At 42.1% G+C, this 27,713-nt stretch overlaps 1 protein-coding gene across 1 annotated transcript in view; it reads left to right on the top strand.

The window, feature by feature from the left end:
* LOC122799543 (glutathione S-transferase theta-1-like) overlaps window positions 1-27,713 on the top strand; it is a 183,324-nt gene that overhangs the window by 3,151 nt on the left and 152,460 nt on the right. The window contains exon 2 of the mRNA XM_044068673.1: window positions 24,876-24,963. Coding sequence (XP_043924608.1) covers window positions 24,876-24,963 — 88 coding nt within the window. The remainder of the gene's footprint in view (window positions 1-24,875; window positions 24,964-27,713) is intronic.

Raw genomic sequence — 27,713 nt, 5'->3', positions numbered from 1 at the left:
TCTGTTCTGTGGCAGAGGCAGTTTAAGCGAGCTTTCTCAGGAATACACTGGAATGTTTATAACAGGCGGCTGGTGACTTCAAATTAAAGGGGGCTGCAGGAGTCAGCTGAATGGGTGTGGCCAATGGGAAGGGGTGTGGCCAACTAGAAATGGATGGGGCTATGCTCAAAAACCACAACTGCCAAACCATCATTACGAAAGTCCAATCTAATGTCTCATTCCTTGGTTATTTCGCCCCATAAACACTGTAATGCGCATACTGCTTTACTTGGACGATGGTTTGTATTTCATTTGAAAGTTTTATTTTGCATTTTACAGCACAAACTTTAGATATTTGCTAAACAAAGCAATGCAGTCTCACAATGAAAATAGACGTAGCATTAAAACGTTTCTGCCCTTGAAACTCACATTCATTGAAACAGCATTGAAACCCACATTCAAAGAAATACATTTTGCCAGTGGCAGATTAACTTTGGGCTGTTTTCAAAATCATAGGCCCCTTGAACATGAAACATACATGTGCTCTTTAATACACCTTCCTGACTGTATTAAATGATATTCCTTGTACAATACAGTACAGTTGTTAGAGGGCATTTTAAATTTATTGTTTTGAACATTTTTCCAGTAAACAATGAAACAAAATGCAGGCACCATTAATGACAAAACTGCCCAATTCAGAACATTTCCATCATAAAAAAGTCTACTCAAACTTCTACAGTCCCACCAGTATCAGTAAATATGCACAGTCTGAAGAAGTAAGTCATCTAAATAATTCCACATTAAAGAAATCTGTAAGGGTTGCTGCTAGCAAACAACTTTATTTGTCAGTGTTTCATCTACAAATAAAGTGCCTGTTGCCCTTGAGGAATAAATTGCCTATGTTGCATTAAAAAAATGATAAGCTAGTAATATCACAAAAGGGAGTGGATGGCAAACTGATAACAGGTTCATAGATACTAGGTATCTTCGCCAAAAAGGACTGCAGCATCCACCCCCTTTACAACACAGTACAGTATCAGCAGTGCATCTACCTACTGTGGGAGTACAACCCACAGCCTTCTGCATCAAAAGCAAGTACACTACCTGTTGTACTGTTAACAGTGCTAGAAGACTCAGCATAAGCAGCACTAAAGTTTTGTTCCCCTGCAGCTCTCAGCTCCTTGTAAAATCTACTCGACACTCAGCCGTGTCTCTGAACTTTGCAGCACAAGAAATCTGGAAAAAGCCAACATTTATGGGGGGAGGCAAAAGCCCCAAAACCAGGGACACATTTTAAACATTGTTTGTCTAATGTTGGAAAGTTTCTATAATAAAATGCTGTGTTACCACCATACATTTCACTACCAAGTTTTGAACCCAGGGGACCCTGTGCTAAACAGCCAGAGCAACATACCACTATGCCAAATCATCTGTTTTGTGAAAGAGAGGAAGACAAACTTAAATGGCTACCATTTAGTGAATTCAGTTCTCACCATAGCTGTCAACCTCTTAGCACAAAACACCTGAACAAAGCCAATAATGGGGGAGCACAGCCCCCAAACGTATTCAGTGAATTCAGTTCTCACCATAGCTCTCAACCTTAGCACAAACAACCTGGACGAAGCCAATAATGGGGAAATACAGTCCCAAAAATGGGGACAAATTTCAAATATCCACTTTATAAACTTAGAAAATTGATAGAATAAAAGGTTTTGTGTTACCATGTACTTTCTGAAGCATATGAAGTCTGAAATTCAAATGCCTGTTATTTTTAACATTTGTTAACCAGGAAAGTTTGACTTGGAACAGAAGCCAATTTTCAGCTGAGCAGGGAGAAACACTCCAGACACATGCTCTTTATAAGATGGGAGGACATGCAGACTCAACACCAAAGGCACCCCAGCCAAGAATCAAACCAGAGAACCTGTAGCTGTCGGGCAACAATGCTACCAGTGCACCACAGCCTTACTGACTTTGCAAGGAAAAACAAACACACAGAAACCACAGATTTTATGAGGAACAGAACAAATATGAGGCAAACATCTGCACATTTTTTTACAGATGGTGGTGGGTAGGGAATTCAGGCCCTTGCCATTTGCACCCAAGGTACAGGGTTCAAGCCTGAGTATTCTCTTCCCACCACCATGTGCTCTCTGTAGCCATCAGTATATAGCAGCTGGGGCATTATATACACACACACACACACACACACACACACACACACACACACACACACACACACACACCCTGAAGCACCCTGGTAGGTGATCCAGTCTTCTGTTCCACACTGCAGCTAATCCAGTCATTCCCCCTGAAAACAAGCTCCTCTGTAGTCCTCTTCTCTTCCACACACTGCTGCAATAATCCCCCTGAAAGTGGTTTCCAAAGCGCTCCCTTGTAGTCTTCTCCTCCGCAGCCTGCTCACGCTAACGGCTGGTTTCTGGCTTTGCTCGCCGAGAATTGGCTGAAGGCTCCAGCCTGCCGATGATACAGTGTGGTTTCCTTCTTGTCTGTGCGGTCATCACCACACAAGACTTCTGGGCTGGCAGGGCAGAGATGCCTTTGTCCTCTATCTGAGCTGCCTAACACAGCAGTCTGGAGTTCTGTGAGTACCCAGGACCTCCAAGGAAGCATGCGTGGAGTTCTGGGACTCCTGATTTTTTTTTTTTTTTTTAATTTTTTTGTACAGGTGGGGGATATTTCTTCTTTCTTTTGTACAGGTGAGGGGATTTTTTCTTTCTTTTGTACAGGTACGGGGGGGGGGCTGCAGTCCTATAGGATGATCCTCCCCTGGTTTACAAATAAAAATACTAGTTTTTAGCTCCTCCCACAGTTCATGAGTAATTTACTTATAGTTCGTATGAATTACCAAGTAAGGTGTGCTTTGTTTCCCTGTTATAACCGGAACCCGTAATATTAAAGGAAAAGGACTGACATGAGTTTAGATAATAGCATTATGGCTGGCTTTTACCAAGGGGGGCAAATACACTTAGAGGAGCACAGTCTGTGAATTCATTGGTATGGCACAATGTCGAAGAGCTTTGCAGGACAGCAAAAAGGAGGATGTGTATGTGGGAACTGGCATTTACAAAATGAAGGCATCTCTTGAACATATTTATTATCAGTCCTTACATCATCAAGTTAAGGAGAAAAGAGATTTTGAAATGCTGAACTCAAGCTGAGAAGAATAAAAAAAAAAAAAAAAAAAAGAAAGCAGGTGACTGGTACAATACATAATGTCTCGTTGGTAAAGTTGCAAACCAGTGTTGGCTGGACGCATAACTGCTGCTTGCTGCAGTTATTGTAATGTAACACTGCTTATCCTTTTAAGCATCTGCTTCTTAAACGCTTACAGAGAGAATGCTTTTATGTCTGGGGATGATCAGGGACTATTCAAAGGTGCACTTGTGACTTCTACCATCTTGCACCCATCGCCTTGCTTTTGCTAATTCTTCTTCAGTAGAGAATGTGTGTGGGGACCCTTAGTTAGTGGTTTTGTGAATATCACTAGAACCTCAGGATGTTCCAAGTCAGCATCATGTAGGATCCGATATGAGATATGAGATAATGGAATTGTAGATAAGTCTGGATCTGCCCCACAGCTCCTGGGAGGGACCTGAATGCCTGACAGATATAAAATAGTGATATAATAGGAGTTTATCAACACATTAAGACCATGTTTCAGTAATTACCTAAATGCCATGTTTGAAAGCCAGGAAGGCCTCAGTCTCTGTTATTTTATTTCTGAGACTTTTGTTGTTGAGCACTACCTTAATGTTCACCATGTTAGAATTTGTTATATTTAGGATGTCTGGAAGTCAGACCTTGCTTAGAAAAGACACTACAGAGCAGTGAATGTTTCAGAAAGTATGTGAAAACCATAATGGTGAGAGGTGCAGACTATCCATTGCAAAGCAAGTAGGACTGTCAGCCATCTCATCCTATGCTTTTACATACTGGATCTACCAAAATGAAACCAGTTAACTAGCCAGTTGTTAATGCCAGCTGTCTTGTCTTTGAATTTGGGTATCATTTTCAGAGATTGTACAGTGCTGTTTAAAATGAATGTCTTGCCAACCCAAGATATATGCACAGAGTGCTTAATCATGTCTCTGCGTTTCCCCTGGAGCACCCAAGCTTACTCGTTCCCACACTAGCAACCACAAGGCCATAGTCGTATTTAGGTCAGTGGAAAGTTCTAAGAACCCTAATGACGTTATGAGTCATGACATCAGAGACAGCTTACTTTTACTTCATCCTTGTCTAGCCTAATGAGTGCAGAGTTTTGCATGTCTGATTATAGAGTCACTCATAACTGAGACTTTACTAGGGGTACCTGCAGGATTTGTGATTTAAGGGTGTCCACTTGTAGTACCAGTAGTTCTTTTTTGAAGTGGATGTAGTTTTAAGTACAGTTGTAGTAGTGTTTCTTAGGAGCTAAGGTTTGTGTTTTTGACCACCTCAACATATGTTAGTGTAGTGGAGAAATTCTGTTTAACCACTGTTAGTGGTAGAGAGAAACCTACCTCCAGTCTGTCTAAATGTTTACATTCTTTGCAAGCAGGGTCACTATTTGACAATAGTGAATAATTGTCCTATTTCAAAACCCACCCCACCATACTTGGATATGATCTTTATTGCTTGCTCACTCTATTTTGTCTAAAATATTACCTTTCCTGTTTTATTTATTTATTAACATTTGATTACCAGGATGGGGTAGGAGCCTGTTTTCAGCAGAGGCCCACGGAGGGTAGGAGCCCGTTTTCAGCAGAGGCCCGGGGAGAGTAGGAGCCCGTTTTCAGCAGAGGCCCGGGGAGAGTAGGAGCCCGTTTTCAGCAGAGGTCCGGGGAGAGTAGGAGCCCATTTTCAGCAGAGGTCCGGGGAGGGTAGGAGCCCATTTTCAGCAGAGGCCCAGGGAGAAAAGCTCCAAAGTATTACAAAACAGTTTAAGAATAATAAATTATACAGTCTTTAAAATACAAAAAGCAACTACAGTTTAAATTATACCAAATTAGACATATGAAATCATTGGTTAAGAATAGATATGATGACTTAATAGACAGAGTAATTTTAGCCAGTTTGTAGAGAAATTAAAGGCAAGTTAGTATAACACAAATAGATTTTTTGTTGCTGAGGATCACTTGGTGATGAATAAAGGCTTGTTACTATGGAACACTACCTGGGTTTCATGATTTTTAGAAATTGTGACTGAGCTCGTCAACGAAGTTTAAGACCACTAGTTAAATTTTTTTATTTATTTATTTTCCCTCATCACTCGTGATGGTGAGGTTGTAACTAGGTGGATTCTTGTGTTCATTTTTTTCATATAATACAAACAGGAATTGCAATACAAGGGGTATATTTAAAGAGAGAGCTGCTGAAACAATGAGTTCAAGCTCCCACCAAAGGCAAAGTTGTAAAAGAACACATCCAATGTTCAGGTCAAAACAATTCCAAACGAGTTTGATAAGTGCTTTCTTTCTTCCCATAAGAACTTCAGATAAAAACAATATTGAAACTAAACAATATTGAAACTAAGCACAATTTATACTATGTCAAAGATGCATCATTAAAGATGTCAAGGACCCCCCTCGTTTCTACCAATCTGAGTAAAAAAATAATTTAACTATTTATAGCAGCTTGCTTATTGTGCATCTGATGTGGGAGCTTGAACTTAGTCCATTGTTTCGGCAGCTTATGTTGAGGTGTTTATTGTCTTTTGTTTGATATTTAAAGAGAGCGCCAGGAGAGAAAAATTAATAGAAGTAAGGAAGTGAGGGTAGAAAGGATAGTAAGGATATAAAGTATAGAGAGAAATTCATTCATATGTAGGGATATAGTTTATCCTGGTGTTGAACAAGGACATAGGTTCATAGGTGTGTACTAGGCTAATGTCCCTGGAGGCTTTACAAGCCTAGCCTGTAGGATTACCCTGGCATTGTGCCACCAGACCTTAGTTCCCAGTACCTCTGTTAAGTAGAGCCACTGGAGGTGATCCCCAGGGTGAATTTTTATTTTCCATTCACTCATCAGGATTTCTCTTGAAGAGGGCCGGTGAGGTGCTTTGCTTGACATGTATGGGAAGTCTTTTCCAGAGCATGGGTAGTCTCTGGGTTATGAACTTGTGCCTCTTTGATTGTGGTGAGGAGGTTGAGGTCTCCGGAGCGTGTGGTGCGGAGGGGTTGGGATTTCTTTAGATGTAGCATTTCTAACAGAACTGGGTCAGATGTGGCTTTGTAAATCAAGCAGAGATCACCTCTAAGTAGGAAATATGAGACAGAGAATAGCTGGAGTTTTTTTGAGTCTGTCCATATAGGACAAGTGTTTAAGGCCTAAGATCCTCTTTGTGAGGTATTTTTGTGGCCTCTCCAGTTGGTGTAGGTGTCTAGTGAGGTACATGCCAAATGGGGCATTCTACTCAATGACTGGCCTAATGAGGGAAGAGTAGAGGGAGACAATGACCTCTTTCTTCCTGGATGCAAAACCCTTAGAAATGAGATGTGCCACATAGAAGGACTTTCTGACCACAGTGGCAACATGGTGGTCAAAAGAGAGGTTGCTGTCAACCTGTGTTCCCAGATCTCTTATAACGTCTTCTGTGTTCAGTGGACTACCATCGATGTGGTAATTCAAAGGAACTGGGTTTTTCCCAAGGGGGGTGACAACACATTTTTTGGCATTGAGCTTAAGGCCATGGTTCCCTCATCAGTCGTTGGTCTCATTGAGGTTTTTCTGTAGGATGTGAACATAACTTGGAGAGTTAATAATTGCTCCCAACTTGCAATCGTCTGTGAACATTGTCAGCCAGAGTCCCTTCGTGTTGGTCTGGACTTCAGAGAAGTGGATACCAAACAGGAGAGGACCCAGGACAGAACGCTGTGGGACTCCACTCGTGACTGGTCAGCAGTCTGACTTGGAGTCAGCTACTTTCACACTATTGGTTCTATCTGTGAGCCAGTTTGCAGCCCACCTAGTGATATAGGGATTGATGCCTAGCTTAATAAGTTTTTCTATGATTCCTGAGTGGGGAATGGTATCAAAAGGCCTTGGCCAGATCAAGGTAGGCTGTATGAACCTCCTTGCCTTCATCCACAGCTCTGGTGACTGACTCAAAGAAATCGACCAAGTTGAGCAGGTATCATCTACTCTTCACAAAACCAAACTGTGTAGGATCCCGAGTTTGGAGATTCCCTGTATCCTTGTTTATTAGGTCCATGACTATACTTTCCATAGCTTTGCATGTCAGGCTTGTCAGGCTAATGGCGTGATAGTTCCTGGGGTCTGTAGTCACTCCTCCTTTGTGGAGAGGGATGACTGTAGCAGTGCGCCATTCGGTAGGGACAAAGCCTGAGGTGAGGCTGTGATTGAACAGGGCACACAGGTGAGGTGCCAGTTCACTTTGTAGCTCATGTAGAATACAGACAGGGATACTGTCAGGTCCCATAGAAGCTGTATTCTTGGCCTTGGACAGTGCTGTTTTAACCTGTGCAGCAGTAATACTGAGTGCCTGGCAATCTACTGGTATTGTGATTGGTCATTTGGTGGGGGAGAGAGGGGTAATGTTAGCACTGAATCTGTCCGCCAGTATATTGACAATATCTGTTGGGTCGGTATAAGAGGTACCATTGTGCAGTAACTGAAGAGCAAATCTGGGTATTGCCATGGAGATTTTTTACATAACTGTAAAAGGCCTTGTGGTTGTCTTATATATGCTGCAATTCTGTGTTCATAGCTAGCTTTAGAGGATTTGATGAGGGATCTCATCCTGTTGTTGAGGCTGATAAGGGAGTTTTTCAGTCTTGGGACTTCACCTTATTCCGCATATGTTTCCTCCTCCTGTTGTAGAGTTTGTTTATGGCAGGGGACCACCAGATTAGCTTTTTTTTTTTTGTTTTTTTTTTTGACGAGAGTGTCTTGGTTCTGTTGGGTTTGGTGAGATCCATGCATTTGTGTACATGTTCGTACAGTGCATTGATGTATGATTCGGTGGTCATGCAACTATTCTCCATTTGCATGGGTGCCGGGAAGTTAGCCACCTTTGTTTTAGGAGCCCAAAGTTAGCTTTGGAGAAGTTTTTCATGGTGGTTACCTTTGTGGGGGGGTGAGAGGGATGTGGATTTCCAAGGTGATTAGTTTGTGGTTGGATCTAACCAGGGAGGAATTGACTATTGGCCTAGAGCAATGGTCGCCCATGTTAGTAATGATCAGGTCAAGGATGTTGCTACCTCTAGTGGGGCTAAGAAAGAGCTGGTCCAGGGCATTGGAATTAATGAATTCCAGAAAGCGCTGGGCAAGCGTATTAGTACATGAGTAGTTTTCCTAGTTAAAGGAGGGGTAGTTGAAGTTGCCCAGTATGAGAGTGTTAGGTTGGACCCTAGCATTCTCCAGGGTGCTTATGAATGTGAGTCTTGGGACATGGTTGGGGACCTATAGCAGGCTACACCTTGAACGTTGTCTTGCCCATTGTTAGCTGCACCTGAAGTATCTCCGATACGTTCTGTTGGGCTACCAGTCTAGAGGTGTGCACATCCTTTATGAATAAGGAAACACCATTGCCTTTGGAGCTTCGGTCCAAGTTCTGGGGCCGAAAGGTGTGGAATGAGTTATAGCCTGGTAGTGCAGGGGTGCTTACTGCTGCCTTGAACCAGGTCTCTGTTACAGCACAAATGTCTATGTTCTCCATTTTAAGGTGTGCTTAGAGTGAGTGCATTTTGAGATTAGACTTCTAGTGTTGAGCAGCATGACCCTCAGATTGCATTTGTTTGTAGCTGTTACGGTGGTAATTTGGTCTTTGGAACACTGTCTAAAAAGGCACTATAGGGGTGGCGAGAGCCTTGGGCAGTATCCGGAAGCCCAGGGGTGACAGATGCAGGCCATCTCTGGCAAAGCATCGTTGTCTGTCAGTCATGTCATCCCAGGCAGACAGATACTGGATCCCCTTAGAATGACACCAGAAATGTAGCCAGTTGTTGAAATCAATCATTTTCTGATTGTACTGTGGTATCATTCTGGGTGATGGTAGGATACTGCTCAGGGCTAGAGTGATACCTGCCCGGGCTACATAATCCAAGTGCTCCTCCATGTCTCTTCATGTAGTCCAGGGATGTATGTCTCATGTTATTCACACCCACATGTACCATGACAGAGTCATATTTGCACCTGTTAAGAGACCTGAGTGAGTGTGCTATAGACACCTGACAGGCAGCTGACTGTTTCTCCTTATTCAACCTAGTGAGTGGGACATTAGTCATAGATGACTCAATAGTGAGGCACACTAGTGTGTTGGGCATGCTGTTTTGACTCGGGGGGGGGGGGGGCTTTGGTTGAGTGGCACACTGTTTAGGAGGTTTGTGTCTCATTAGTGTTGTGTTGTGGTGGTAGGGTGTGTTTCTGCCTTGGCGGTCTCTGCTATTTGAATAGATTTTTATTGAGAGCCTCCGCAAAGGTGGGCATGTGGTTTGTGTTTTTATGTGAAGGCAATGCTGGTGTTGTTCTGGAGGGCTGTGTGTTCCATGTGGTGTAAGTGCTGACCTTCTCCTCTTGACCAGTTGTTCCGGTTTTGGTTGGAGAGTGCATGGATTCCAATTTGGATATATAAGTGCATCTCTCACAAGTCCTAGTGTTGGGAGGTAAGAGGAGAGGGTAGTCTGTGTACATGAGGCAGTTGCTACATTGCCTCAGGATGCCCAAGTTCACCAGGTTAATAGGAGAAAGCACAGGGAACTGACCTTTAGACATGCTTGGAGGGGTGGGCATTAATAAGTAGTGGAGCTGTTTCCTTGCAGAATCTTTAGTGCTGGTAGCACTTTTGTGTATTACAATAATTGCTACAAGAAGTCTGATAAAGTGCTAAACTAATAAGCTAGTAAAAGTGCAGGAGAGGAGAGAACTAGCTGATCTAAGGGAAAACGTGAAGAGCAGACTTTGGCACTGCTCAGAAGCTTACCTATCAGTCCTGGATACAGCAAATCTGTATCTCGATTACAGGAAAGGTGGAAAACAAGTGCAGAGCTATCTTTTGGCTAGGTAGACTTTCAGAATGGTTTTGAAGGATATTGTGAACTGCTGTCAGTTCTTGTCTTTACTTTGGGTCCTAAGTTCCCAACTCACCACATGAGTGAGACTTTGTTTGCCTACTCTATGGGGCATTTGGTCCGAAGAGTTTTCCTGCTAGTGGTGTTAATTCAAATATTTACTGTGTCTGGGTTCTAGACTCTCCCTACCTGGAGTATCTTCATTGTTTGATCAGTCCATGTGGCATTTTGCTGAAATAGTTACTTTTCCTTCTTGCAATGCCAGTTCACATCTTTACTATGGAAGCAGTACATATTTGATGTTATATTTTTGGAGTACTGCTACCTGGCTGAATGCTGACTGTACTGGTTCCTTGCCCCTGTGCACACACTTGCCAATAGGCTACCAGCAGACCAGTCTTGCCTCCTATTAAATTCTTATGTTGCTAGAACTAGTGCTGTAGCAATTCTGATGTTGCATATGGTCCTCTGTCTTTGCCTCAATCCAGTTTGAAGTGCTTCATGGCAATGAGCACACTAAAGTAGGAATCTGCTGTTTGTATCAAAGTAATATATACACTACAATTGATTTGTGTGCTGTTATTTGCAGGGTTTGCATTAGGGTATACAAATTTACCTAATGCAAACAGAATGTTAACAGTAACATAAAGGGATAAATCCCTAACTACAGTCTAGAAAACCAGGGAGTGACCAATGATTCTGGGTGTGGATGAGGGAAGAAAGAATGCTTCGCTCACAAAGAATTAAATGGGCTAGACTGCTTCCACAAACTTAAAATTACTAATAATCCATAAAATACTCCAGACACCTGAACAGTGTGCATGTCTGCATAGTCTCATCCACTGTTACTCCCCAAACCAAACCTTAACATTCCACCGACAAGCACCTACTTGCCATAACCAAATCCAAGATTGCCACAGGAGACTCTTTGTATTCTAACTGCATCTTTAAACAGTGGAATTCTATCCCAGCTTCATTAAGGAAAATTGGGAACCTAGAATCCTTTAAAATGGAAGTGAAGTGACATCTTTTCATGTGCCTAAATGTGCTCCCATGCTTCGCCAAGTTAATGTCTGCAAAGTAGTGTATAATTCTGGTCATTCCTACTCGGTAGCTCTAAGTCATAACTTTCACCCACTACTCATGAAACTGCCCTGTCTGCTGATTACAAAACCATACTTGTTGTTGTTAATACATTCTAACTATGAAATGCCTTTGGGATTAACCCCCCCACACACACACACACACACACACACACACACTTTTACTCATTACCACTAACTATTCTTTCCATCCTCACTTTCCTGATTTATCCAAACAAGTTAGGTGATCCCCTGGATGCAGGCATCAAGAACACACTACCTCTGAAAACAAATTGCTACTGGCTGGGTAAAAAAAAACAGCAATGTGTATATCCATCAGCTAATTTGATATTAAGAAGTCAGTCTTCTCATTTCTGATGTTTTTTTCTTCCACTGCATGTATCATACACACTTGTTCTACTCGTAACAGTTGCATAATAGGTACTGCTCCCTACTGATAGATGTCATCTGTTCTGCACTGTTGTAATTGCTGTATGTTTATAATTTCATTTCAGTGTTATATTGCTTTTATTGAAACTACTGCTGTTCTTTTGGAGCTTTTCCTCCCTTGCCCTCCACTGAAAAGGGATATTATCCCCATTCAGACTTTCCCATTAATTAAATCTAATAAATAATTACATGCATAAATTAATGAAGGGCTGAATTCATTCACTTTTCGCAGAGCGGGAAGGCAGGGGCACATGCCGGAGAATATTTGTTCTATTAAGTTCGTTTTTGGAGACATGAGAGCCAGTGAAGGTGATTGCTAGAAGAGGGACTGGCCGTCTGGAGGCTTATGTGATTTACAGAAGCTAATGTCCACCCCATGGACTAGCCATTGCATGCTCAATCTGAGAGGTGCCACTGGGCATGCAGGGGTAACAGTGACAGGGTTAAAGGAAAGCCCCAATCCCCCTGTGCAGATTGCCTCACTACTGCAATTATACATGACTCTCATTGCTAGGGGGAATTAATAGAAATGGGTAGAATAGTTTGGTAGATGGTGAGAGAAGGGTGTTAGACTTTTTTTTTTTTTTTTAACTCTTAACAGTCATGACTTCTCATCTGGTTAACTGACTGCAAAAACACAAACTCAAGTCCGACTGCGTCCCTATGCATCTCAGTAAATACAATAATGTATAACTTGCATGTACACATGAATATATACAGGGCAAGTGCTAGCATTTTGGGGGCCCCAGCAAGTTTCAAGTTGGGTGCCCTACCTAGGAGAATATGAAGTGTGACCACATTGCCTTCACGCCCCCTTCCATATCAAGCTCGTCCTGCACCATTTAAAGATCACTGTAGTGTTACTACTTTCAGATAATTAAGAGCTGAAGTGCCAAGGTACACATACTGACTGGCATTTAGTACCAGTGTTGCATTATGACAAACCCCTATACCACAGCAAGGTAGCCACTTAGAGGTGCATGCACACACTGACTGGCATTTAGTAGCAATGTTACATTATGACAAGCCCCTATACCACGGCAAGGTAGCCACTTACAGAGGTGCATGCACACACTGACTGGCATTTGGTAGCAATGTTACATTATGACAAGCCCCTGTATCACTGCAAGGTAGCCACTCAGAGGTGCATTCACACTGACTTGCATACTCCTCAGCTGCCCGGATTTTCACAGAATGTCCAGATTTAACTCCTTTTTGCTCTGTTCCTCAAAATTTGTAGTTTTCTGGATTTTTTGTGACAAATCAGTAAGGGTTGAATTCAGTAAATGACAGGCATTTGAGTTTTAGACTTCATATCCTTCAGAAATTGCGTAGTAACACAAGACCTTTATTTTAGCAACCTTTTAAGTTTATAAGAGTATTATATAAAATTTGTCCTGATTTTTGGGGCTGTCCTCTCTATCTTTGGCTTTGTCCAGTTTTTTTGTGCAAAGAGGTTGAGAGCTATGACTGAGTGGCATTTAGTAGAAATGTTACATTACAACAGACCTCTGTATCGTATCAAGGTAGCCAGTCCCACACAGGTACACAGACACCTACACTGACTTCCACAGACACACAAGACAAAGACAGCAGTACAGCAAGGCTGAACCTAGAGAATCACATAGACACCCTCACACAGGACAGAAACGCACAAGACAGTTACACAGACTTGCACACAGGACAGACACACATGATAAAGACAGCACTACAGCAAGACTGAACACCCACACAGACTCCCATACGCTGGACAAAGGCACCACCCACACTGGACAGACACAAAAGACCAGGACAAAACTACTTCAAGACTGAACAGAGACCCACACAAGATGAAGGCAACACTACCACAAGACAGAACTGAGACACCACACTGACTCCCAAACAAGATAATGACAGCACTATGGCAAGACTGAAACACACAAGCAGCATTAGATAAACTGACCTCATCTCACAAGACAGTTACTGACATGCAGAACATTCACACTGCAGAGGCGCACAAGACAGCCATGGGACAGACATAGAAAAGACTACAGACATACAAGGGAAAGTTATGGGGATTATTGAATCTGAGGCACACACTCAAACCAAAAGAGAAGCAAGTGAAGTCAAAACCACCAGAATGTCATTTATTTTCAATGTGCAGTTAGCTCCTCAGCTTTTCTGATCACTGCCACTTTTAACACCATGAACAATTTGTTCTTCCTGTGCTTCTGTCCTGACCTCACGATGAGTCTTGCTGCTCCCAGCTGTCTGGGCCTCACGATGAGTCTTGCTGCTCCCAGCTGTCTGGGCCTCATGACGAGTCCTGCCGCTCCCAGCTGTCCACGACGAGTCCTGCCGCTCCCAGCTGTCCGGGCCTCACGACGAGTCCTGCCGCTCCCAGCTGTCCGGGCCTCACGACGAGTCCTGCCGCTCCCAGCTGTCCGGGCCTCACGACGAGCCCTGCCGCTCCCAGATGTCCGGGCCTCACGACGAGTTCTGCTAGTTTCATCCTCCTTGTACTATGTGGTCCTACCTGCTGGATTAAGCAAAAATCAGTGAATACACAGCATACTGTACAAGCCAAGTTATGGTGCTACCTGACATGTACTGCAATATAACATTATAAGAGATTACTGGAAAGGAAATAGGAGCACATACCTAGAGTTTTACTTATGAATTGTCTTCCAGACAGTATCTTCAGTGAGGCTGCCATGTGATAAACCTTGCCCACTTCATGCTCATTTGAGAGAACCGCTAAGCCTGAAAGTCTCTCTGGACTTATTGATGAATGTAAGTATGTTTTGAGTTTCAGTTTAGAAAAGCTGTGTTCTGCAGTAGCTACTGTTACAGGTGCAGTCAAATAGATGTGCAGTGAAACTAAGTATTTATATAGATTTCTTGCAAGTGGTTGTGAATGAGGAAATTTAAAACAGTCAGTGGTGATGATTCATTATTAATCATTCGAGAAAGGCTTTTCAGTTTGTATCCAAGGTCAGAGTAGATGTCACAGTGGCCACTTATCCTGTCAGTTAGTAGTTCTTTCAGAGCCTTGCACTGCTGAATGAATGTGTCTTCTGCAACTTCACTCAAGGCTTTAATATTTGATAAAAATCCAAAGGCCTTATCAAACTCTGAAAGCTGCTCAAACCGGTCAGTAAATTGTATTGTGTCCAGCAGCACAGTGAAGAACTCTACACGTAGTTTTACCATTGGATCCTGTGCAGTCATATCAAAGTAGAATCAAAAACACATGATATAGCAGTAAATATTACATACCACATTTACCCCAGTAAGCTCTATCTCTGTCTGTCCATCCCTCGGGCACCTGGTCATAACCCCCCCACCTCCTGGCATTGTCTCTTCTACTTTAAAACTATCATGGCTGAAACATTAAGAACGTTTCTTTAACTTGTATAACAACTTGCAATCCCAGAACCTGCACCAACATTTTCTCAAGATGGCATCTTCCATCCACATTATCATTTCTCTGTCGGGCATAGTTTCTCTCCATTCAGGAAATCACGGTTGCACTTTGTAAGCTCTCGCCTGCAATCTCCACATGACTGTATGTTGACAGTCATTCTTTGCCTTCTTTCCAGTATCTTCAGGAAATTTATAAATGGACAGTTCTAGGATCATATCAGTAAATATGGTTTCCTCACTGAAGATCAGTATGGCTTATGTAATAATTTTAAGACTATTTTTTTTGTTCTACAGGCAGTCCAATCTATATACACATGGAAAAAAGGATTACTTACTAGGGGTACTTTTTATCAATTTAACTCGTTCCCTCCAGTGCAACTCTTCTGAGTGTGTATCTTTAACCCCCCAGTGAGTATAGCTTTAGTCTTCAAAAATGAAGTTATCACCTTATAGGTCTAACAAATACTCATTGACAGAGGTCATATATCAAAACAGTTGTGTTTCCAATCGTGTATGCTTCAAGAAAGAAAATATTCTGTTACCTTGTATGTAGCATGGTTTTGGAATTATTATTGTAAATATGAACAAGCAATATTTGACACCTAGAGGCACAGTACTACTGGAGGTAACTACAGAAACCCCTGCAGGCACAATTGTCTGTAATTAGTGCTAGCTTGCACTGCATGTGAATTGTTTTTACTACTGTTTTAGCTACTTTTCTGTAAAAAAAAAAAAAAAAAAAAAAAACTGTAAGCCTGTTTCCTACCTTTCCTGTAACTAGTGTTCCAGATACAGATTTGGCTGTATCCAGGACTTTATGTAAGCTTCTGAGCCCCCCAAGCCTTCCTGTGTTGGAGGGAAGCCTTCAAGCTTATCAGTGGGAGTGGTAAGCACTAGGTAACCTGTCTACCACATAAGAAGTGGTTCTGGCCCAGAAATTGTAGTTATTGACCGTTTGGGCAATCTCTTAGATCTCTCTCAACTTTCTGATTTGAAAACCTGCATTTGCACTTGTTTCTGTCCTGTAACTCATCTAGTGCAGATACAGATTCTTAGTTTTAGCGCTTAAATTTGCTTATTTGTGCTCAGCACTTGTTCAGAACTTGTAAGCACTAAATAAGTTACCAATTACTATAACACTCAACCTTCCTCATTACCTAGTGGAAAACAATTTCTGTACTTACGTTTCTCACTTGCTTAGAGAAAAACAGCTCTTGTACTCACTTTCCTCACTTATCTAGAGGAAAATAGTTTTTTATTCAGGCATGTCCAAGGGTCAGCTCCCAGTGTTCTAGCAACCTCCATCCCCCAACACAACCCAAGTGACACATAGCCCACAGACTCAGTGTGCCACTCAACCACAGCCAATAAGGCAAACCAACGTACCCAACACACTAGTCATAGGTGATTCTATAGTCAGGCACATTGTCCCACTCACCAGGCTAAACAAGGAGAAGGTTACTGTCAGCTGCCTGTCGGGTGCCAGGATCCACCACATAATCTATGCACTCAGGTCACTCCACAACAAGTACAAATATGACTCTGTCATTGTCCATGTTGGTGTGAATGACCTGAGACATACCTCCCTGGACTACATGAAAAGAGACATGGAAGAGCTCTCCGATCTTGTAGCCCAGGCAGGTATGACCCTAGCCCATGAGTAGCATTCTGCCATCGCCCAGAATGATACTACAGTACAAGGACAAAATGATTGGCTTCAACAATTGGCTAAGCTTTTGGTGTCATTCTAAGGGGATCCTGTATCTGTCTGCTTGGGATGACATGGTCGACAGACCATGATGCTTTTCCACAAATGGCCTGCACCTGTCACCCCTGGGATTCTGCATATTGGCTAAGGCTCTTGCTGCCCCTGCAATGCCTTTTTTAGGCAAGGCTCAAATGACAAATTCACCACCGTAACGGGAACAGGCAAGCAAAAACTGAGGGTAATGCTACTCCATGCTAGAAGTCTAAATCTCAAAATGCACTCACGCGAGACACTCCTTAAAATGGAGAACATCGACATCTGTGCAGTGACTAACCTGGTTCAAGGCTCCAGAGAGCACCCCTGCACTTCTAGGCTATAACTCATACCACACTTTTCGGCCATGTAACCTGGACTGAAATACCAAAGGCGGAGGTGTGTCCATATTCATTAAGGATATCCACACCTCCAGGCTAGTTGCTCAGCATAATGTATCCGAGGTTAAATGCATCCGAGGTTATCCAAGTGCAACTAACTCTTTGACAAAACTGCAATCCAAATTGTAGCTTGCTACAGATCCCCCACCATACCCCAGGATTCCCACTCCTCTTTTCTTGATGTGCTGGAAAATATTAGGGTTCAACCAAACACCCTAATAATGGGTGACTTCAACTACCCCACCATTAACTGGGAAAACTACTCGTGTACCAACTCCTTAGCTCACCGCTTTCTGGAATTTATAAACTCCAATGCCCTGGATCAACTTACCCACACCTGCACCAGGGGCAACAATATTCTAGACATTGTCATTACCAACATGAGTGACCGGTGTTCCACACCTGAAGTCAACTCCTTGTTGGTCCGATCCAGCCATTAGCTAATCACCCTTGATATCCACATCCCACCCCCACCCCCCATTAAGGAAACCACGATAAAAAATTTCTCCAAAGCCAACTTCATGCTTCTTAAGACAGAAGTGGTGAACTTCATGACACCCATGCAGATGGACAGTACAGTTACAACTGCTGAATCCTACACAAATGCACTCTATAAGCACTTGCACAAGTGCATGGATCGTGCTACCCCAAACAGAACCAAGACGAGTTACAACTGCTGCATCCTACACAAATGCATTCTGTAAGCACTTACACAAGTTCATGGATCGTGCTATCCCAAACAGAACTAAGATGCTATCCTCCAAAAAAAGGAAGCCAATCTGGTGGTCCCCTGCCATAAACAAACTGTACAACAGAAGGGAGAAACTGTTTCAAAAGAGAATAAAATCCCATGAGCGGAGGAGCTCCCTGGTCAGCCTCAGTGAGAAGCTGAGATCCCTTATAAGATTTTCCAAAGCTAACTATGAAAACAAAATCGCCACTAATTCTAAGGACAACCACAAAGCATTCTATAGCTATGTTAAGAATCTCGATGGCAACACCCAGATCTGCTCTGAGTTACAGCACAATGGCACGAAAATTATAGAACCAACTGATATTGCCAACATCCTGGCAGGTTCAGTGCTAATGTTAGCCCCTCCCTCACCCCCTAAAGGGCCCATATCTATACAGGAAGAATGCAGAGTCCCTGTAATCACAACAATGCAGGTAAAAGCTGCACACTCTAAAGCCAAAAATACAGCATCCATGGGACCAGACAACATCCCAGGCTGTGTTTTACACGAACTTCAGAACGAATTGGCTCCCCACTTAAGCACCATGTTCAATAATAGCCTTGCATCAGGCTTTGTGCCCACTGAATGGCGCACAGCAACGGTTATCCCACTCCACAAAGGGAGAGCCACCACTGATCCTGGGAACTAGCCTGATGAGCCTGGTCTGCAAGGCCATGGAACATATCATCATGGAACTCTTAAAGACATTGGTAACCTCCAAACTCTGGATCCTACCCAGTTCGGGTTTGTGAAATGCAGATCATGCCTCCTGAACCTGATCGACTTCTTTGAGGCAGTCATCAAAGCCATAGATGAGGGCAAGGTTCACACAGCCTATCTTGACCCCGCCAAGGCTTTCAGCACCATCCCCCATTCTGGAATTATAGCTAAACTCACTAAACTAGGTATAAATCCCAACATCTCAAGATGTGTTGCCAACTGGCTCACGGACAGAACCCATACTGTAAAAGTTGCAGACTCCAAATCTGACCTCAAAGCAGTGACAAGTGGAGTACCACAGGGTTCCGTCCTGGGTCCTGTCCTGTTTGGTATCTACTTCTCTGAAGTATAGGCTAACACAGAAGGCCTTTGGCTAATGAAGTTTGCAGATGACTGCAAACTAGGAGCCATAGTCAAGTCCCCAAATGATGTGGACATCCTACAGAAGGGCCTCGCTGAGACAGATGCCTGGTGTCAGAGCCATGGCCTCAAGCTCAATGCCAAAAAGTGCAGTGCCATCCCCTTTGGTAAAAACTTTTTACCCATGAACTACCACATAGGCAGCAATCTACTTCACACCAAATGTGTGATGAGACCTTGGGACCCAGGTGGACAGTAGTCTCTCCTTTGATAGTCACATCACCACAGTAGTCAGGAAGTCCTTCTACGTGGCACACCTCATCATAAAAGGGTTCTCATCCAGGAAGAAAGAGGTCGTTGTTCCCATCTACTTGACACTCAGACCCATTATAGAGTACAACTCCCCTTTTGGAATGTACTTCACAAGACATCTGCAGCAGCTGGAAAGGCCACAGAAGTACCTCACAAAGAGGATTATTGGCCTCAAGCAAATGCCCTACACTGGCCATCTCAAAAAACTCCAGCTTTACTCCATAGCATATCGCCTACTCCGAGGTGATCTCTGCTTTATATAAGCTATGTCAAACCCAGAGCTGTTGGACATGCTACACCTAAAGAAATCCCAATCCTTCTGAGCTGCATGCTCTAGGGACCTAAACCTCGTCACCACAATAAACAGGACATGCGGGAGGGATAGATTCCTGTCCCAGAGACTTCCCATACTCTGGAACAGGCTACCCATCTATGTCAAGCAAAGTTCTTCATTAGCACTCTTCAAGAAAAATCTTGAGTGGATGGGAAATAGAAAATACACCCCGGGGATCACTTCTGTGTTTCTGCTCGACAGTGGCACAGGAAAATAACTTTCTTGGTTGGCGTAAGCCAGGGAACCTTGTTGGCTAGGCTTACATAGGCTCTTGGGCCAATAGCCTAGTACCTACCTATGAACCTAATGTCAAGACGAAAAAAGATGCTGAAACCAATGAAACTAAAGGACGGTATCCTTGAGCCCATGGAATGAAATCGCAGTCCAAAATGAATTTGCTAAACGCGACTTTTATTTCAGTTAAAACAAATGCGTTTTCGCTACCGTAACATCAGTAGCTTCATCAGAGCAAACTAGAAAAAAGCGCCAAACATTTAAAACCTTTAAATAGAATTTAAACCTTAGTTCCAATTTCTTTGTTTGAAAAACAGTATTTTTTACAAAAACAAGGGATAGCCATGGGCTCGCCTTGTGGTGCGAGTGTGGCCAATTCTTTCATGGCCTATTGGGAGAAACATTTTCTCCTAAATAAACCTGAATTTAAGGAAGCTATCATTTTTTACACTCGCTTTCTTGACTACATCTTCATTCTTTTTCGGGGGGATGATTCGTTGGCTAAAGAGCTGATAGAGTACATGAATAGTACTACGGGGTTTTTAAAATTTACATTCCAATTTTCCACTTCATGTATTGACTACCTTGATGTGAAACTGGAGAAGAATGTTCTTTCTAACTCTTTCCAGTCTTCCATATTTAGGAAGCCCACGTATTGTAATTCTTTTTTGCATTTTTCTAGCCACCACCCTTATAGACAAAGACGTTCGATAGTTAAGGGCCAACTAGTCAGGGCAGTCCGTATGTGTAGTTCTCTGTGTGCATTCCAACAAGAATGTTGCTTTTTGAAAAACTTGTTTTCCAACCGTGGGTATCCTCCCCATATGATTGATGAACTAATAGAGGAAGTTGATCAAAAAAGATTGGTAGGGTTTTACAAACCCCTTTTACATCAGGAAGAGACTACATCAATGTCTATTACTACAGTTAACCTGTGTAATTCAGGTTCTCTTTGTCTTTGTGATAACTCTACCGATGATTTATCTAGTACTATACATACCTGCAATTTCAGATTGAGCTTCATTACAACCTTCAATATGAATTCCCAACAGATTTGGGATATAATTTGCAAAAACTGGCAGTTAATTACATCTAATTCTTATCTATTAGAGAAACTTGGCCCTAGACCATCTATTGTATACAAAAGAGGTAAGAACTTGAAGGAGCTTTTACAAAGCAATAGTGCTAGTTGCTCCTTCACAAGACTGAAAGGTACATTCACTTGTGGTACGTGTAACTGGTGCTATATGTTAAGAACAGGGAGTTCTTTCACTATTAGGAATAGAAAGTACCAAATACATCATAAAATCAATTGTGAAACTAAGTCTGTAGTTTATTTGGCCTTGTGTGATTGCTGCAATGCATTCTATGTTGGTAAGACTGATCGCAAATTCCGTGAGCGGATTTACCAACATGTGTATGCAATTAGAAACAACAAGAGCGACAACTCTTTGGCCAAACACATTTATAACTTCCCTGGCCACAGTTTCCATTTTATGGCAATTGATCATGTTTTATGTAATACTAGGGGTGGTCCTACTTCATTACTTTTAGAAAATTGCGAATTGGAATGGCAGGTCAAATTGGATGCGTTTACATTCCCGGGCCTTAATGAGAGCTGTAATATTGCTTGCGTTCTAAAACTCAAAAGTTATTTGAGATGTTGAACCCGTTTTTGATTCTTTTATTTTTTGGGAATATGAGTACGTATTGTGTGACTTTATGATCTTTAAATATGGTTTATTGTACTTTTACATACATGTATTTATCAATATTAATTATATAGGTATTAGGGTGTGTATCCTCTTTTATTTCTCTACATGAGAGATTTTTAAAATTTTATATTCACACTCATATTATATATTGATTGTACTGATTTACATTGTGTATATTTTATTAGTAGTTTTATAAGGCAGGTGAACTTTTGTTGTGTGTTTACACTTTTGAATATGATTATCTGTAATGCAAGGTACGTGTCGGAAATGGATGTCAATACGACACATTACACTGTTTAAAGGTTTTAAATGTTTGGCGCCTTTTTTCTTGTTTGCTCTGATGAAGCTACTGATGTTACGGTAGTGAAAACGCATTTGTTTTAACTGAAATAAAAGTCGCGTTTAGCAAATTCATTTTGGACTGCGATTTCATTCCGTGGGCTCAAGGATACCTTCTTTAGTTTCGTATGAACCTAATGTGTTTAAAAGGGCATTTGAAATACTTGGTTACCCAATATTGGTGTTTAAATGTGAACATCTGAGTTTTAAGGTTAGTCCATTGCCATGGTTTAATGGGCTGCTTACCTGACAAAATGTTTAACATCCTCTCTGAAAGTTCTGTTTTGAACTGTGGTACCATTAAAATGGGAGGTACCATAGGATGCAGTCTGTGGTGCAGTCCTCCTGTTTCTTTCTAAGTGACCACATCTTAAGCCTTTCACCAACCCTTCTATCTATACATGCTGATGCCAGGTCAATAAAAACAATCAAAACCTTATAACAAGCAGATTTCAGCAGCATCAGGTCATGGTACTATACGACAAGTTATAAATAACATCAAAATTTGCTGGTGTGCTATAGGGAACTATTCAGAAGTTAAACATGCAGAGACTTTTGTCTGTGTGACCATCTAATCACTCATATCCTATTGTTTTTCCAAGTATAAAAATACCTCCGTATTTGGCCTGACCCCCTCATTGACCTTTAAGCTGCATGAAGAAACAAAGGGTAACATTTTAACTTGGTTGATAGCATGCTGCCCTGTCAACTTCTTTATCCGTGAAACTAGGAAGAGCACCAGGGGTGAAAGGACTTAACCCTAAACTAGAACAGGCACTATCAGATGGAGGCTTAAACTCTAACCAAAATATCAACGTGTTTCAAACCTCAATCGATAAGTTATGCAGACTCATTTCACACTTAAGTAGATATGAATACCATAGTCAGTCTCTTAAAATGGCTAAACGGCTACATAGTGCAGCCTGCGTGTTTGTTACTGGTGTATTGCTTTCATATTCATCTACATTACTGTCTCTGAGCCCACAGACTTTCAAGTTGGGTTCTACACTTACACTTTAAGAACTCTCAACCAAGGCATCTTTTCCCATAGAAAGACAACATTTTTATAACACTAGGTGAAAAAGCTCCACTAAGGGTGCCCAGAGAAGATGATAACAGTAATACCGAATAACTTGGATAGTGCAATAGGTAAACTTAGTATAAGTAGAACATAGGACCGTACATCTCAACTGTTCAGATTTTCAGTCTGCTTCTCATAGAATTTGTAGTTTATGGAAAATCAATAATGACCGAAGTCACTAAGTAATGACAGACATTTTGAGTTTTAGAATTCATATCCTTCAGAAAATGCATGCCAATGCAAAACATATTATTTCAACAACTTTCCAATTTTATAAGAGCAGTATTTAAAGTATATCCCTACTTCTGGCCTTTGACATCCTGTTTTTACTTTTGTCTAGATTTCTTCTGCTAAGAGGTTGAGATGTATATGTAGAACTGAACATCTCGGTAATAAAAAAAAAATGTTTTGCTACAATTTAGTTTTTCAAAAACAAATGCATCCCACAGAGTGTTTTTAAATGCCACTAGCCAAGAAGTACTCTGAGAAGTAAGAAGAGAGATCTGAGAAGATAATACAAAATAGATTTGCAAAGAGCAGCAGTGAATGATCTATAGAGTTTACCATAATGCAGAACATCCTGATTGACGGAACGGGTGCAGACCACAGGCCCTTCCAGTCTCTAAGAATGGAGGATTGATAAGAAAACCAGCAAGAGACTCGCTAAGTACCGAGATAAGGATGCAAAAGTGGCTACTGAACTACAGTTTGATAAATGTGATCTTACTGAAGTAATGGTTTCAGCTTTGTGCTCATGAAACTGGAAGACGCGTTAACATGCTTTGCATTTTAAAATAAGCACGTACAGTGAGGTATTCCCAGTGATGTACAGCTCTGAAATGCAGGATTCTAAAATTGTAAAATGTCTAGAATATATGTGTGCGCGCACGAGCATGCTTGTTTTATGAGTGCACTTAGTTTATCAACAATTTAATGCTTCAGAAGTTCATCAAAAGCACTGCTTGTCAAGTGCTGCAGGTGTGTGAAAAGAAGTTACTTAGCATGTATTACTATGGTGTAGCAGTAGGCGAAGGAAAATTGCTTATCAGTCTTGTCTGTTTGAGAAGCTGTTTAAGTCAGCTTACTCAGGAAAACCTTGAAATGTTTCGTCTTCCACTTCACTTCAGCTGTTGGTAATTTAATGCACATGTAAATGTAAAATAAATAAATAAATACTGTTTTTCTGTTAAGCCTTCCTGGAGATGGGCCTGACAATTTGGGGACACCTTCTAATCTGTCAGTGAGCGCTATTGTGTGACATGTGTTACCCTTGTTATCCTGTATGTTTCCTAGCCTGGGAAGAGCCTGTATTCCCCATCTGTAATTAATTCTCCATCACCTGGCACTATGAATTACTTTAATCAAAGAGCCATTTTGTAAAGAACTGAATGGAAAGGATCATCTCACTAGCTCAGTGGTACACAGGTACTACCAGACACACAGGTTAGTCTTGACTGGTACCAGGCCAGTGTCATAGGAGAGCTGAGAATGAAGATAGAATGCACATACAGGAGTGTCTTCCTTGTGTGGATAGGGGGATTACTTTATACAATTCTAGTCACTGCTGGGAGCAGTGGTGCAGAAGAAATGCAGCCAACTGCACAGGCTGAGGTAAAGGTCCAGTAGTGCAGGGGATACTACTGCACTATTCATCAGTTACTTCAGCATGTTTGTTATAATACTCCAGCAATGAGGAGGACTCCAGTTATCTACAGGCTTGATGGCTGATGACCTGCGTGGTAGCTCATCTGGAACCATGAAATATGAGAAATGCATACAGCATCAGAGGGACAGCAACTTGTATGGACACTGGAGTGGTGAGAGTAAGTTTAGGAAGGTGTTCCAGCATGAGGGGCTGATGGTCACTGCTGTAATGAGGACTTTGTGAATAGCAGAATAAAAAAATGGTAAAAATAATTTTTAAAAGGATAACCTTGTTATCATTTTGTTTCAGGAGAACAACTTTCTGAGGACTTTGGGAAGGTGAATCCTTTAAAGAAAATTCCAGCTTTGAAAGATGGAGACTTCACCATGTCTGAGAGGTACAGATTTGGATTACCTTTGTTATAAACCTGTCGTTTCTTTTTTTTTTTTTTTTTTTTTGTATGTTTAAAAAAAAAAAAAAAAAAAAAAGACTCACACACACTGTGTTGGTCCTGATTATTCACATTTTCCCAGGAGAGGGGCAAATGGCTATTGGACAGTGTTGGCAGTCATCACCAATCGGTTGGATATGCTACCCGTGATATCAAACTACAGTACCATCTTTAATCTGCACCACATGGGAATGTGGTTCAGTGGTGTTCTGTACTGTTGTACCTGTTGTTCCTACTTTTTCTCCCCGTCTAACTTTAAGTGAACAGGCTGAACTGGTTGCAGGACAGGTAGTAATTATGCAGAATGATGCTGATGTATATATTTTTTTTGTATGAAGCTTTAACTTTTTGAACTTTACTTTTTACAGTACAGAATAGCTGTTGGCTTAAGACGTGATTCTAGCATTGGCATGTCATTTCATATTTGTCTTCCAAGCTTTAATCGTGAAGGGCTTGCAAGCCCATGTGGAATAGCGTTATATATACCTCTGAGCAATCTGTATGATACTGAGTAGAGTGATAGTGATATGAGCCTGTCCACATAGGACAGATGTTGGAGGCTATAGATTCTCTTTGTGAGGTATTTCTGTGGCCTTTACAGTTGGTGCAGGTGTTTGGAGAGATACATACCATTGTACTCAGTTATAGGCCTAATGAGAGCCTACTGAGGGAGGGGTACAGACGGGTAATAACCTCCTTTTTTCTGGATGCAATCACTTTACTTATGAGATGAACCAAGGCTTTTATGACCACTGCCGCTACATAATGGTCAAATGTGAGATTCTTGTCAACCTGAGTACCCAGGTCTGTCACCACAGGTTGTGTGTTTAGGGGTTCCCGTTGATGTGGTAATCAGTAAGGGCAGTCTTTTTGCCGAATGGTATGATAATACTTGTTTTTGCGTTTAACTTAAGGCCATGACTTTGGCACCAGTTATTTGTAGCTGTGCGACCCTCTTGCAGTATGTTGCCATCATTTCGGGAGTCAGTGACAACACCCACCTTAATCATCTGCAAACTTGGTCAGCCATAGGCCCTTTGTCTTTGCCTGGACCTCTGAAGTAGATGCCAAACAGTAGGGGTCCCTGGACCGATCCCTGGGGAACACCACTACTGACATGTCTGCTGTTGGATGTGGTTTTGCCTATTTTGACCTTGAGTCCTACTGGTGAGCCAGTTGGCCATCCACCTAATGAGTTAGGGATTTACACCAGATTGTGTTAGCTTTTCAATGATGCCAGAGTGGGGGATTGTGTCAAAGACCATGGCCATGTCAAAGTAAGCTGTGTGTATGGACTTTCCCTCATCCAGGGCTTTGGTAACAGCCAGGTTCAATAGCAAGATCTGCCCCTGACAAATCCAAATTGGGTGGGGTCAAGTGCTTGGAGATTGCATATGTCCTTGTTTGAGATCCATAGTAATACACTCCATACCTTTACAAATCAGACTTGTCAAGCTAATGAGGGGCTAGTTTCCCAGGTCAGTTATGGCACCACATGTGTGCAAGGGGATGACAATGGCCGTTCTCCACTTTTCTGGAATGAAGTCTGTAATTAGGCTGTGGTTGAATAGGGTGCTCAATGGAGAAGCGAGTTCTTGCTGGAGATAGTGCAGAATAAAGCCTGGGATTGTATCAGGTCCCATGGAAGCTGTGCTCTTTGCCTTGGATAGGGCCTTTAACACTTAAGCTGCAGAGATGTGATGTGTGGGACAAGTATTGGGGATGTCTAGTGGTTCTTTCGAGGGGATAGAGTGGTGACGTTTGCACTAAACCTATCCGCTAGCAGGTTGGCTAAGTCGGCAGGATCAGTGTAAGTGGTACCATTAAGTACTAATTTGGAACAAACCTGGGCTTTGCTATGGATGTTCCTGACATGACTGAAGAAGGACTTATGGTTTCCCTTTGTTTCAGAGGCTAGTTTCAACTCATAATTGGCTTTGGAGTTTTTCACTAGTAATGTAATTTGCTTGTTGAGGCTGAGGAGGGAGTTTTTCCAATTTGGAATTTGTTCCTTTTTACCCTTGGATGACAGTTTCTTCCGTTTGTTGTAAAGCCTGTTGATAGAGGATGTCCACCAGACAGGTTTGTGTTTCCTTGAGGAGCAGGTTTTAGTTCTGTTGGGTATGGCTGAGTCCATGCAGTTGTACAGTGCTTGTATACTGCATCGGCATACTGTTCAGCATAGTTGTCTGCATCCTCTGAGGGGGGGCGGTGGTGTGACACTACAGATACCCTCCCCTAGGAAGTTGTAGTCAGATTTTGAGAAGTTATTAGCCTGGTTATGGCTGGGGAGGGGTTGAATGGGATAGAAACTTCGAATGAGCTAGACCAATGATCTGATTTCACCAGAGAAGAATATACTATGGGAGTGGTGCAGTGGTCTGCCATGTTGGTGAGAACCAAGTCCAGAATGTTTAAACTACTGACTGTGGTGATCCCTGGACCTTGCTCTTCTGAGTTCAGTTTGGGGTTGGAGTTGCTGATAGCACCTTGTGAAATGAGGGGCAGACTACATTAATTCCTAGCCATTCTCTAGTGTATTTGTAACTGGCAGATTCCTGTTTCAGCAGGAACTACTTGGATTAAAAATCAGGCCATTGCATAGCTTGGTGTGCTCTTTTGCAATAAGCTGTTGACTTGTGTGCTTCCCATTGCTCTGAGAGGAAGAGGAGGACTTATGCCTTTACTTCATCTGG

This window comes from Protopterus annectens, chromosome 4.part0, assembly GCF_019279795.1.
Source record: "Protopterus annectens isolate FY-2018-M chromosome 4.part0, PAN1.0, whole genome shotgun sequence".
NCBI lineage: Eukaryota > Metazoa > Chordata > Ceratodontiformes > Protopteridae > Protopterus > Protopterus annectens.
The sequence above is the reverse complement of the archived record's forward strand: the minus strand, read 5'-3'. Positions and strand labels throughout refer to the sequence as shown.